The 13,320-nt window shown below is 33.7% G+C and overlaps 1 protein-coding gene across 4 annotated transcripts in view; it reads left to right on the top strand.

The window, feature by feature from the left end:
• Window positions 1-12,793, top strand: part of CNOT2 (CCR4-NOT transcription complex subunit 2) — a 72,500-nt gene extending 59,707 nt beyond the window's left edge. For all 4 annotated transcript variants that reach the window (XM_081958378.1, XM_081958376.1, XM_081958379.1 and 1 more), the window contains 8 exons: window positions 802-926; window positions 2,131-2,251; window positions 2,347-2,503; window positions 4,637-4,698; window positions 4,803-4,852; window positions 6,419-6,519; window positions 7,120-7,264; window positions 11,651-12,793. In XM_081958378.1, the coding sequence (XP_081814504.1) occupies window positions 802-926; window positions 2,131-2,251; window positions 2,347-2,503; window positions 4,637-4,698; window positions 4,803-4,852; window positions 6,419-6,519; window positions 7,120-7,264; window positions 11,651-11,737 (848 nt within the window). In that variant the 3' untranslated portion in view covers window positions 11,738-12,793. The remainder of the gene's footprint in view (window positions 1-801; window positions 927-2,130; window positions 2,252-2,346; window positions 2,504-4,636; window positions 4,699-4,802; window positions 4,853-6,418; window positions 6,520-7,119; window positions 7,265-11,650) is intronic.
• The last annotated feature ends 527 nt before the right edge of the window (window positions 12,794-13,320 follow it).

Genomic DNA, 13,320 nt, shown 5'->3' with positions numbered 1-13,320 from the left:
TACTAAAAGGTAAATATAAATAGTTTTTCTTGTTCTCTGCAAGGAAGAGTAACAGAAGGCAAAGACTTAGAATCAAGACAAGCTAATTTCAGAATAAGAAAGGATTCCTTCACGCAATCCTTCACTCTAAACATAGAAAGGTTCAGCATGAGAGGACTCGGCTGTTATAGCCATTTTGTCTACCTTTACCTTGTGTATCCAATGTGCGTGCATAAACTATATCTTTGGTCTTAGATATAATTAGTTTTAGTAGTTCAACCGTGTATTTTCTTCTTACAGTTTTATACTTTCATTTAGTTACTATAAATCATTAGTGCAATTTGGAATATTACAAATGATTTGAGTATATTGTAGTAATGTAACAAAACAATTTTGAAAAATAATTAACTGCTAGTGCTTTTTAAAACCTAATTTGCACATTTACATTAGTTGTATATTTTTCTTTAAAAATCTTGTTAGCTTTATAGATAAAAATCATAATGTTTTTGACTATTTAAAGAAATCAAAAACTGAATAGGGTCAATATATTCATTATTATTTCTACAAATAGAAGGTTTGAAATTGATACTTTACTTTTTCTATATTTGTTAAAGTAAAATCATATGCTATAGAAAATTTTAACTATCAAAATGTAGTTTTACTTACTCAATTTACGTCTCTTTAATTTTAAAATATTTAGAGATTCACTTTCAACATGAAACATTAAAATCCATAATAATAAAATAGTACAAATAAATTGAAATAAAATGAAAATGAAAACTATTATAATTTAATGTGTGGTGTATTTATCTCCCAATGTAGTTGGGATGGTAACAAAACCAGCAAATGAGCAAACCCAGGACTTTTCAATACACAATGAAGATTTTCCAGCATTACCAGGTTCCAACTACAAAGATCCAACATCAAGTAATGATGACAGTAAACCTGTAAGTTTCAATTCAATTCAATTCAATTTATTTGTGCTTCTAGACCGCCCCCTCTCCCAGAAGGGACTCGGGGCGGTGTACAGTCCATAGAGAATATCACAAAAATACAATAAAAAATTAAATATGTACAGTTTGGAGGAGGTTAAAATGCAATTAAAAGAACTTTTAAAATGCAATTAAAAGAAGTTTGCCGTAATTTAAAGAAAAAACAATTCACACATCCACATGCATGAATGTATGTACTGTATGTATGTATTATGTATATTTTTATATTTAAGAAGGCAGTTAAATCATGGGTAAAAGCCTTAGCCATAAAAGCTGGCTGGATAACTTTGGGCCACTGACTTTGTCTCAGCCCAACCCACCTCAGAGGATTGTTGTGGGGAAAATGGGAGGAGGAAGGTGTGTTGGGCTTGTTTGCTGGCTTGAGTTATTTGGAAAAATAATGATGGAAAATAAAGGAATGAAGTAAACCATCCTCCTTGCCCAACCATATCAAATAACAGAAGTAATTAGCAAACTTGGGGACAATATTCTTCAAATGCAGTGCTGTATTTATTAATGGAAATTTGCCCAATTTCCATTTGCTTCACTTCTGGTTAAAGGGAACCATTCAGAGAAATGCTTTAGGATAGCACTTCTCATAGTGTGGATTGGGGACTTCTGTGGCCAAGATCCTTTCAGGGGGTCTGCAAAGTTAAAAAATACATTATATTGATATTTCTCAATTTTAAGTTCTCATACAGCACATATAAGCCATGTAAACCAAATGTCTTTGGAATCCTCAATCGTATTCAAGAATTTGAAGGGGTTAATCATAGTCTCTGTTTGTTTGGCATGTCTACTTTATCCAGAAAAATACATATGGCTTTACACAGACCCTAGATTCAAAACCTAAAAATGGCTGAATTCCCTGAACAGAACTTTAATATTGGGAGGACTGAAGTTTAATTTATTGTCATTAAAGCCACTAGTAATTCCAAACAATATTATCTATTGTCACCCTTGAATTGTACACAATAGAGAAGCTGTTTGTTACTAACAATGTACATGGATGATCTCACTTCATATAAATATACAAATATAAGAGATGAGAGAAACTCCTGTCGGGTGCTATTTTGTAAACACCAGTTAACTAAATTAGCTGGTCATGTATTTTTTTACAATTTTTATATTGATTTTTTTTCTTTATATCTCTTAACAGAATTTGAATACATCAGGCAAAACATCATCTAGTGCAGATGGTCCAAAATTTCCTGGAGATAAAAGTTCAACAACGCAAAACAATAACCAGCAGAAAAAGGGGATTCAGGTGTTACCTGATGGTATGTTTGCTAAATCTGCTGGTTTTTTTTTACTAATGTTTCAGATGACACTGGTTGTATGTTATTAGATAATACTCTGATTTATGTTTTTCTAGGTCGGGTTACCAACATTCCACAAGGGATGGTGACAGACCAGTTTGGAATGATTGGTTTGTTAACATTCATCAGGGCAGCAGAGACGGACCCTGGCATGGTACATCTTGCATTAGGAAGTGACTTGACAACTTTAGGTCTCAATCTCAATTCTCCCGAGTAAGTGTTTCCAAATTAATATCATTATTTAATGTAAATTAGTCACTTATTTTTGAATAACCACACTTCCAAATTATTTACTAAGGTAATCTAAAAATGACATTATTGTAAAATATGCATTCATGCAATTAGCTTCAAGATGTTAATATGTAATTCAACAATATTTTAATAAATTGGGGATAATAGTCATAAAAATAACACATCAGAAAAACCACAAATTTGTGATATACAGTATATCATAGAAGTGAGTACATCCCCTCACATTTTGTAAATATTTAAGTATATCTTTTCATGTGACAACACTGAAGAAATGACACTTGGCTACAATGTAAAGTAGTGAGTATACAGCTTGTATAACTGTGTAAATGTCCCCTCAAAATAATACAACACATAGCCATTAATGTCTAAACTGCTGGCAACAAAAGTGACTACACCACTAAGTGATAATGTCCAAATTGAGGCTCCTCTCTCTCATCCCCGCACGGGTTCCCACCAAAGTAGTACCTATTCATCTATTCACATTTTTACATGCTTTTGAACTGCTAACAGGGCAGAAGCTGGAGCAAGTGCCGGGAGCTAATCCTGCCCTGTTGTACTCAGGACACTTTGCCAATCATCAAGCCTCCATTCTAACCACAGAGCCAGCATGTCTTTCTACTCAGTACATAATCCACTAGAACATTTTTTAACAAATGATTATCTAGCCTCTGTTTGAAGACTAGTAGTGAAAAAGAAATCACTTCATATATGCAACCTTTTTCACTAGCTGGCAACATATTCAGTCAGGAAGTTATTTGTTACATTGCATCTGAGTTGCGGTTTTCACCCTCTGGTTCTGGTCATCCTAGCTTTGTATGAGCTACAAACATGCTACGTATCTTCCCACCTTCCTCATCCAAGTTAATTGACAGAAATGTTGAATAGTACAGAACCCAAGCAATAGCCCTGTGGCACTCCGATGAGACTTTCTTCCAAGTTGAAATGACACTATTATGGGGCATTTTTTGTGTAGTTTCTCAGCCAATTGTGAGTCCAGCAAAAATTACTGTACTCATATTATACCACTATTCATGAATAAAATGAGACTATCAAAGACTATCAAAAGCACAGGTATGTATGCTTGCACCATTTTTTGATCCAATTAAGTTTAAATCAGATTAATAAACACAAATTTCATTCATATTTTAATAGTTATTCCAACATATACCTTTTTCAAATATTGAAATAATGCTAATTTAGTCACAATCAAAAACTAATATGACATATGATTAATGATACGCATAAAAATAATATGACTAAAGAAAAGTGATAGTTTGTTATAGTTGCATGTTAATAATTGATTGCTGCAACAAAATGTAATGACAATGACAAAACAGTAATATGATGAAACATCAACTTAATACATTAATTTTAGGAAGGGATTGTCTATAACGGGTGTAAAACTGGCCTCGCACACAGGCCACCCCAGCTCCATGAATGGGGAAAATGTCGTGAAATGACATCACAGCAATGTGATGCCACGAGTTTGATACCCATGGTCTATAACATCTCAATTCTTTCAAAGATATAAGAGTAAAATGACAGAAGTACATTTATTAATTCAGAATAAATTATGAGTTGCATTATTTGTGATGATTATGATTGCCAAAAGTTGGTATTATGTTGTATTGACATAATGGCATAATTTCTTCAATGACAACATTATACCACAATATAGAATTATATTTAATTGCTTCATCTGGCCTACTTAGGATCTAACAAAGTTATTTGTTATTATCAATAAAGTATTAGTAGTATTGTAGTAATTTGTGAAAATAATTAAGTCATCTTGGCATATCTTTTTATACTGAATATTAGGTTCTAATTTAATATGTAAATATTGCTATATCCTATTTTGTTAAAATTAATCACAGATTTCTTCTAGTATTGAATATTATTAAATATTTTCACACTATTTCTAATCAGTGTTTTGTATTTATTGTAATATCTAATTCTTGGTATTAATCTAGATCCAGATAACCTATTTAAATTAGATAGTGTGCAAACCAGCCTCTGTTTTTATATTTGAAGAAACAGCATTTTGAGAAGGAATAATCTTTAGCAATTAAGTATATATAAATATTTTCTGTACAGAAATCTTTACCCCAAATTTGCATCACCTTGGGCTTCTTCACCCTGTCGACCTCAAGACATAGGTAAGGTTGATCAATTAATATATCTATTTTTGATATACTCTTAATATTCTTGAAAATCAGTATCATGGGTTAAGAATTAAATCACATCTCATTCCCTTATCCAGACTTCCATGTTCCTTCTGAATACTTAACAAATATTCACATTAGGGATAAGGTGAGTATACTTTATGGTCCCTTAACAGAATAAAGTAGAAATTAAAAAAAATATTCTCAGGCTGTTATATTTATGACAATCTGTATATATAGTGGTATTAACATCTAATGACCTAAATAAAGTGTCATTCTGCAGTAATATTAATTTAATGAGCTGTTTTTTGGATGAATATATGTAAAATGTTTCCAATGCTAAAAAAAATCTCTATATAATTGCTAAATATTATTCCTACTGAAACACATTTCCCTTTTATGGTATGCATTTATTCTATATTTAAGAGAAGTTTCTTTAAAATATAAAGTATCCTAATAAATAGTTTTACATTTTTAAAAGTTTTATTAAATAAAATTACTTCATTTGCTCTTAGTTTATATTTTGGAAGAATAGATAGACATTTTTTATTAACATACATTCTACTTTAACAGTATAATCAATCTATATATTGTACAGTTTTGCTATTTCCACTGAAAAAGTATTACTGTGTTTTCGGAATGTGCATGTATGTAAAAAATGGCAGTCTGATGAAGTACTTAAAACAATTATATTTGCAGAATATTTATTTTATCAAAGGCCAGAATTCTAATTACCTACAGGCAGAATACAGAATTATAATGGTATGATAGAAAACAAGTTCTAAAGTAAAAAAAATTTAATTCTTCACTTAGTTCTCCCAAATAGGTAAATTATAGTAGGATACTTCACACACTGACATTATTGCATTAAAGTAAAATATATACTTGCATAGTGGTTCATAATGCACATTCTCTTAGATCCTGTTCAAATATAATACAAGTATGGATGCTGCTTGTCATCTCTACTTAGTTATGCCTGACAGAAGAATAGCTAAACAGACTGGGAAATCTTTACCACTGTTTTGTCTGTCATTATATCAGTACTAAGAGGTTTGGTTTCAATCTCTCCTAACTATCAAGAATTTTAAGTTATGTGTGTGGTAATGGTTTTGGTTTATTGAGAAATAGTACTTCTGGTTTAGGTTTAATACTAATGGGCAGATATTCTCTGGTTTGTTTCACCATTCTTACTGAACATAGCAGTGGTGGGATATGACTGGTATGCCCCGGTACGGGCGTACTGGGGCCTGCTGGGAGCACCAGGTACCATTTTGGTATGGTGCTCCGGAGGGCCCGCCCGCCTGCTCTCCTTACCACTATTTGAGCCGATTGGGGCATTTGCTCACACGCACGGAGCGTACGGCGCCTGCGCAATGTTCCACCAAGCAGCTGGAGCATTGCGGGCGGTGGGTACGCATGTGCGCGCTGCACACGTGCACATGGTGGGCGCCCAGCCCAGTTGCAACGTACCGGTTTCAAACGGGATCCAGAACCCACCACTGGAACATAGGTACCAAAATGAACATTGGGGAAATTTAGGGAAGCCAATTAAAAATTCTGGCAGCCCTTCTGTCTCTTACCAACTACATAGATGTATATGTGTAACATCAAATAATTAATTCATTTCTAAGATCTTTATTTTTTAATCATCTTTTAGTAATATAAATAAAACTTAAATTGGATTTTGAAAGTCTTTTTTTTTTTCCCTTTTCAGTTGGCTGCAATAAAGCTTGGTCGCTATGGGGAAGATCTACTCTTTTATCTCTATTATATGAATGGAGGAGATGTATTACAACTATTAGCAGCAGTAGAGCTGTATGTCATGTTTTAGTGAATTTTGTCATAGAGGATATTCAGATTCACTTTTTAAAATCATGAATAGCTTTTCTTTTAAAAACAAATTACTGTAGTATGCAAATTACTGTAGTATGGAAGTTAAAGCAAAAACTATTCAATTTTTTTTTAAAAAAAACCCTTTTACTTGTAGACTTTCTTCATGGTGCAGAAGTATGTGAGGCGTATGGAATCTTTTAGATTAGTAAACATGCCTGGAGTTTAGAAAAGACATTATGGATGCTCACAAAAATGACTGCTATTCAGCAGACTCCTGTATTTATAAATGGTCAGTTTTGATAAGTGTTTCTTTTTTCTATAAAACTCTCAAATACTGTAAGGCAAGCAGCTCCACTTTAAATATTTAAATATTTCCTTCAATGAACCTACCATTTCTTTTAGGTTAAGTGCTGAAAGGAAAATTATAGTATAAAAATAGTTTTATAAGCTATTGTTGCACATAGAACATACTTAATATAGTTGTATAGATAAAGGTATTTTGTTATTTCTAATTTTGCTTTTTAACAAATTTAAATCAGTCCAGCTAATAGAATCTTCTTTTTCCTGATTGGATGACGAAAGATTTAATCGAGACTGGAGATACCACAAAGAAGAGAGAGTATGGATTACCAGAGCACCAGGCATGGAGCCAACAATGAAAACCAATACATATGAGAGAGGAACATACTATTTCTTTGATTGTCTTAACTGGAGAAAAGTAGCGAAGGTATTTTTTTAGATAGATCTTTAAAATACATGTTATTTATTACTGTAGGGTTTTTTCATTAAAGATTCTTATTTGGGAGTATGGGATCTTTTGGATTAGTAAACATGGAGTTTAGAAAACACACTACAGATAATTGCAAAAAAATTACTGCTATTCAGCATGCTTCTCTATTTACTGAGACATGCTGACTAGTACTAGTTTAAAATGCAATGACATCTCATTTCTAAAAATTTGTACCAGGTGAATGAAGGTGCATATGTGGTGGAAGAAAACTGTTTTAAATTTATTTAGTGTCAGTTGCCTTGGGTCAGTTTTCATGCACTTTGTTTTTTATTTCAACTGTAACTGATCTTTTATTTCTATAGATCAGAAACATATCCTGACTCCCTACTAAATGAAGCTTATTTTTTTGTTTTCAATTTGCTTTTTTTAATTAAACAGATACGGGATGAGCAGATTCAGCTGAGGTAATACAAGCTTTGTGTTGTGAAGTTATCAGGGATTGATCTGCATCTGTGAACCCTGAAGAAGTAAACAGGATTCTCTGTGCTATTAGCTTCTACCTATAGATTAGTTTCTTGCTGTATCTATTTGGTGAAGTATAGGAAGATGAGAAAATGCTGGGTAAATGCATCCTTGAGTGAGGAAGTGATGCCTCCCACTTGAAAAAGGGACGATGTCTTACATCTCAAGAAACAATAGCTCGAACTAGCAATTGGCCATTCTCAGACACCATTCTCTTTTTAGGGACATTAGCAGAGATTGAACCATAGTTACAAAGAACCTGGCTATATCAAATCAACTGATTTTAGTCAGGATTCAAGCCAGACTGCCATGAGAGATTGAAACCATATTGTTTAGTCTCATTGATGGCCTTTGATGGGATCAGGATAGATGGATTTGACTTGTCTTGATGGGCCTCTCAGCAGCTTTCGGTATCGTTTATCATGCCCTTAATTGGGTATACTCTTTCCTAAGTGGTCAATTCCAGTTAGTGATGATGAGTGAAGGGAGATCATTTTTCAGCCATTTATTTACTATTTGGTCCTTGCTTTCCTGCAGTGTAACATCTACGTAAAACTATGGGAGAGCTCATCTGGCACAGAGTGACATATAAACAGCATATCGATAATATGCCATTATGTGTCTCCACTTCAGCCAGGCAAGAGATGTAGTGACTGACCCAGTGCCTGAGGATTTTTAGGGGAAAAGTAGGAGGGAAAATAGGTTAGGAGATACAAAGAAAGATTGGTTATAGCTGAATCTGACTGAATATAGAAATAGTTCATCTTTTATTCTGGATTGCCTTTGATAGAATTGGCTTGCAAGTTGAGGTCCTTTTGGAGTCATAGCTTCTAGTTGAACAGCAAGTGGATTTTATGGCCAGGAGAAACATGGCACAATTTCAGCTTGTGTATTAATTGTGGTCTCTCCTCCGTTGGTAGTCCTTGTTGCCACACATGTTCTTGCCACTTTGTCACCAGTTAGATTATTGCAGTTTACTGTAGATGGAACTACCTTGAAAACTGTTTGGACTAGGTAGTTATGAGTGCCCATGCCACAACAGTATTGTGGGAGCTGTGTTGCTATCAGTTACTTTCTGGATGAAAGTGTCACAAAGCCTTATATGGCTTAGGGCCTAGGATATCTCTGAATTGAATTTACTATTCTAACAATATCTGGGAGAAAGTGAATGCCATCTTCAGGGAGTTTGAATTTGAGCCTTCTTGATGAAGGCCTCCTTCCTTCTGAGGAATATTAGTCCATTGCTTTCTTACTACATTTTTGGAGAATTGCAAAAACATGGCTCTTTGAAAACAATTTGGAAATTAATAAGATCACACTATTCCCAAATAATGGTCTATTGGACTGAATTGTGATTATATTAATTTATTAATTTATTTCTGTTTTTAATTCTATTACTATCGTATGCCATTCAGTTTCTGGAAATAGAAAGGCATAATATATATATCACACTTTCAGCCCAAAACCCAGCCTGAAGATGGCAAGTGAGACCTCGCTGAAACGTTGCCAAGACAGTCTCAATCTTACACAGGAAAAGACCTGAATACAACAAGATCAGCATAAAAACATGTGTGTGTGTTTTCGTAGGTATGCTGGTCTTGTTGTATTCGGGTCTTTTTCCATGTAAGATTGAGATTGTCTTGGCAACGTTTCAGTGAGGTCTCACTCGCCATCTTCAGGCTGGGCTTGGTGGGGATGTGTGGAGTGCTGGCTTTGTTTCAGTAAGTGGAATGATTGGTTGTGTGGTTGTATCATGATTGGTGCTGATAGGTGCTGATTGGTGCTGGCTGTGTGTCCGTTGTTATCTCCCGCCTACCAGACATCTGGAAACCAGCCCTAGTCAACAAACAAGCCCCATCCACCACCCAGGCCGTTACAACACGAAACAACAACGGACACACAGCCAGCACCAATCAGCACCAATCTACCAATCATGATACAACCACACAACCAATCATTCCACTTACTGAAACAAAATGTTGTATTTGGGTCTTTTCCCGTGTAAGATTGAGATTACTTGGGAAAAGACCCGAATACAACAAGACCAGCATACCTACACTCGTGAAAATGTACGAGAATGAGAATATATATATATATATATATATATATATATATATATATATATATATACATACATACATACATACATACATACATACACACACACACACACACACATACATACATCATACATATATATATAAAATAAAGTCAATAAATTGTCCTTATTGTGTGTAAGTAATAGAAATATGATATTATCAATGGGAGAAAACTAGTAATATTCTTGAAGCACTTAATAATGTAAAGCATTTTACTTAATTACCACTCAAAAATATGCCTCTTAATAGGAAGATATTAAACTATAATTTGTACCTTTCTCTGCTTCTTCAAGTATGACTTAAGATAAATATTTTACTTTTAGGGGGAATAGATGGAGATTGATTTTGTTCTTTGCATAACGAATACTACAAATAATTATTTGCAGAATATGTACCATTCACTACTTGTTGATTGATCTATCACAAGGATCACTGAAGATAGGGAGGCATTCTTTTTCTCGAACCTAAGATTTTTTTTAAAAAAAATCTCTTACCAGAGCCAATCAGCCTTCAGCAACCCTAAGATACACATATTAACTTCTATTGAGATTCATCCCTGATACCGAAATGAAAAGAGAAACATTTGTGCCATCTTTTGTCTAATTTCTATTAATTAATATGTGATTGTTTTCTTTTCAGGTACTTTTAAAACAATTGGGCCTATAAAAACAATTCTTGAGAAAATATTCATCCATCTTGGATTTTATAAATGGTTGCATATCTTTGCTGCTAAATATTACCCAAGCTTCACAGGGCATATATTGATATATTGATAAGCAAAGATTGTTTTCTGTTGATTTTAGTTATTTCATAATTAAAATAATCCAATATGCATTGCGAATGTGAAAAATAATTGCCTCCCTGGTTCAGTCAATTCAATTACAATTTACAGAAGTGAAATATTGTATTCTATAATAAAAATATCACAGCTGTCAAGCATGGAAGTAGACCTGTCATGTTTTGAATATGTTTTACTGCCTCAGAAGTTGAAGAATTTATTATAATTACAGAAAGTTTAAAATGTTATCAGTATTGGAGAATTTCACAAAGAATTCTGTCTACTAGCTGAAGTTTAGGTGGGTCATGTAAGAAGGCAGTGACCCCTAATGAATAAGCAAGGCTACAATGGACTGGAATAAGAGAATAAATTGGTGGTTTGGAATGGTGAAGTCAAAATCCGGACCTCAGCCTCATTAAAATGCAGGAGTTGAAACAGGAGTTCATGCTAGAAAACTCCCATGTCACTGATTTAAAATATTTCTCTATAAACAAAAAAACTAGGCTAATAGAACAAAGTGATGTGAAAGACTGATTGGCTGTTTATATTTACAGCTAAAGATGGTATAGTTAATATAAGGGTTTGATTACTTTTCATATTGGCACATATATTGGATTATCTTTATTTTGAAATAAGCTCCAAACGTTTATGTCTTTATGGAACCCACATTAAGTTCTGATAACATTCATTGGCAAAAATATGCGGAAATTCAGAAAATCTGACAGGAAGCAAATGCATTCTCACAGAATTGTATTTTCACAATACTAACACAAATCTCTCTCTATTTTGAATTCTTCATTTTTAAAAACTTAAACTAGCTGCAGTTAGATCTCATGTAGGTTTGTAAAAGGCTTTTCTAAGGAAAAGTTTATCTATTTGAAAGAAATAATGTTTTCTTTGAGTTAATTATACACTAATATGAATCATTAATTCTAATGACCTGTTGGCTGATAGTAGAATAATTACCATTGTTTGGGTTTGTAGGAGTTCCATCTGGAATATGATAAACTAGAAGAACGGCCTCATCTGCCATCTACTTTCAACTACAACCCTGCTCAGCAAGCCTTCTGAAGACTTCCCTCTTGTCTTGGGGTATGGCTGTCTCAGCACAATACTCAACATAACTGCAAAACTGAAGTGGCTCAGGCATCCCGGTTTTAATTCCTTTTGAGGATCTGGCAATTGGTTCATGCAAAAGGGTCACCATTTGAAGTCCTGCCTTACTAATTATGTGCTGCCCAACAACTAAATTTATAATTTGTTTTCCTTTAGTTTGAGCAGGGTCGGATTTTTTTTTTATATTATTTTTATTTTTTTGCCAGCAGACAAGCTTGGGTCTGTAAAGACAAGCAAGTACACTGACAAAAGTTTACTACTTAGTTTCCAAAATGTAAAAAAAAGGAAAAAAGAAACAAAATAGACAATAAAATTTGCATTGTTCATTGTAGCACTCTTGGTAATAAAAAAAAATGTTTGTGCATTTTTATGTGAAGATCCTTCTCGTATTTCATTTGGAAAGATGAGCAAGGTCTGCTTCCTTCATTTTACTTCCCCTTCAGTTTTTGAAAAGGCAGTTTTCGCCAACTTAATGCAAGAATATCTGTTTAGAAGAAAGATATTGCCACAACTTATGGTTCATTTCCAAAGTTGTGTGTTAACTGAGCTTCATCTTTCCAGAATGAGCAAAACACTGTCCAGTCTTTGTTACGATTTTGTAATAAATGTGTACATTTTTTTTAAATTTTTGGACATCACATGAATAAAGGTATGTATGTACGAATGTGTATATATTATATATATGACATCTATTTTGGAAAATGTTTGCCCTGCTGTACCTCATTTTTAGGAGGTGTGCATGGATGCAATATATGAAAACGGGACATTCTGGAACTGCTGGTCAGGGGACGTCTATGTCGCCCTGTGCACTAAAGGGCCAGATTTCAGCAGCCAAGGACATCCATACCCAAGTGAATGTGATGGGACTTAACGAAGTGAACTGAGACAATTCACTCTGGCTGTTTGAACAGCAGCGTTTCATAGGAAGAGAAAAAAAAAAAGATCAATCTTGTATTTTCTGACCACATAAAGGCTTCTTCTCTTTGTAATAAAGTAGAAAAGCTCTCCTCACTGCAGTGTTGACTTTGATTTGAAATTGTGATATCATTTCTTCAACAATGAGAATATATAAAAAGTTGAAGTATTAAAAATGCAAAGCTATAAGATGATTGTGGCACTTAATATGAAGAGTAGTTTTGCTGCAGACATTTCATGAATAAGAGTTGCATACGTTTCCACTATAGCCTAAATGCTTGATTAAACATGTTGTCATGTCCAAACAGATTAGCATAATAAAATAATGTATGTTAAGCCGTTGGGATGGACTAGTTGAGCAATCAAGGAAGATGGTCCAAAAATTCACATTGAAATAACTTTGTGTCGGTATGTTGTTTTAAACTTTTGAGAGGAGAGAAACATTTCATTTGATGCTTGATTTTTTTTTCCTGGAGGTTCAAAACCAAACCAACATGAACACATTCTATTTGTGAAAAGCACTGTAACTATATTATTTAGACTGTGGGTAGAAGAAAGTGTATATCCCTCTACTGTTTCAAATTTAACTCAGCTATTATATTGCAATCAGATCTTAAAAGTTG

This window comes from Natrix helvetica, assembly GCF_964273705.1.
Source record: "Natrix helvetica genome assembly, chromosome: 6".
NCBI lineage: Eukaryota > Metazoa > Chordata > Lepidosauria > Squamata > Natricidae > Natrix > Natrix helvetica.
Note: the sequence above shows the minus strand (reverse complement) of the source record. Positions and strands in the feature narration are given on the sequence as shown.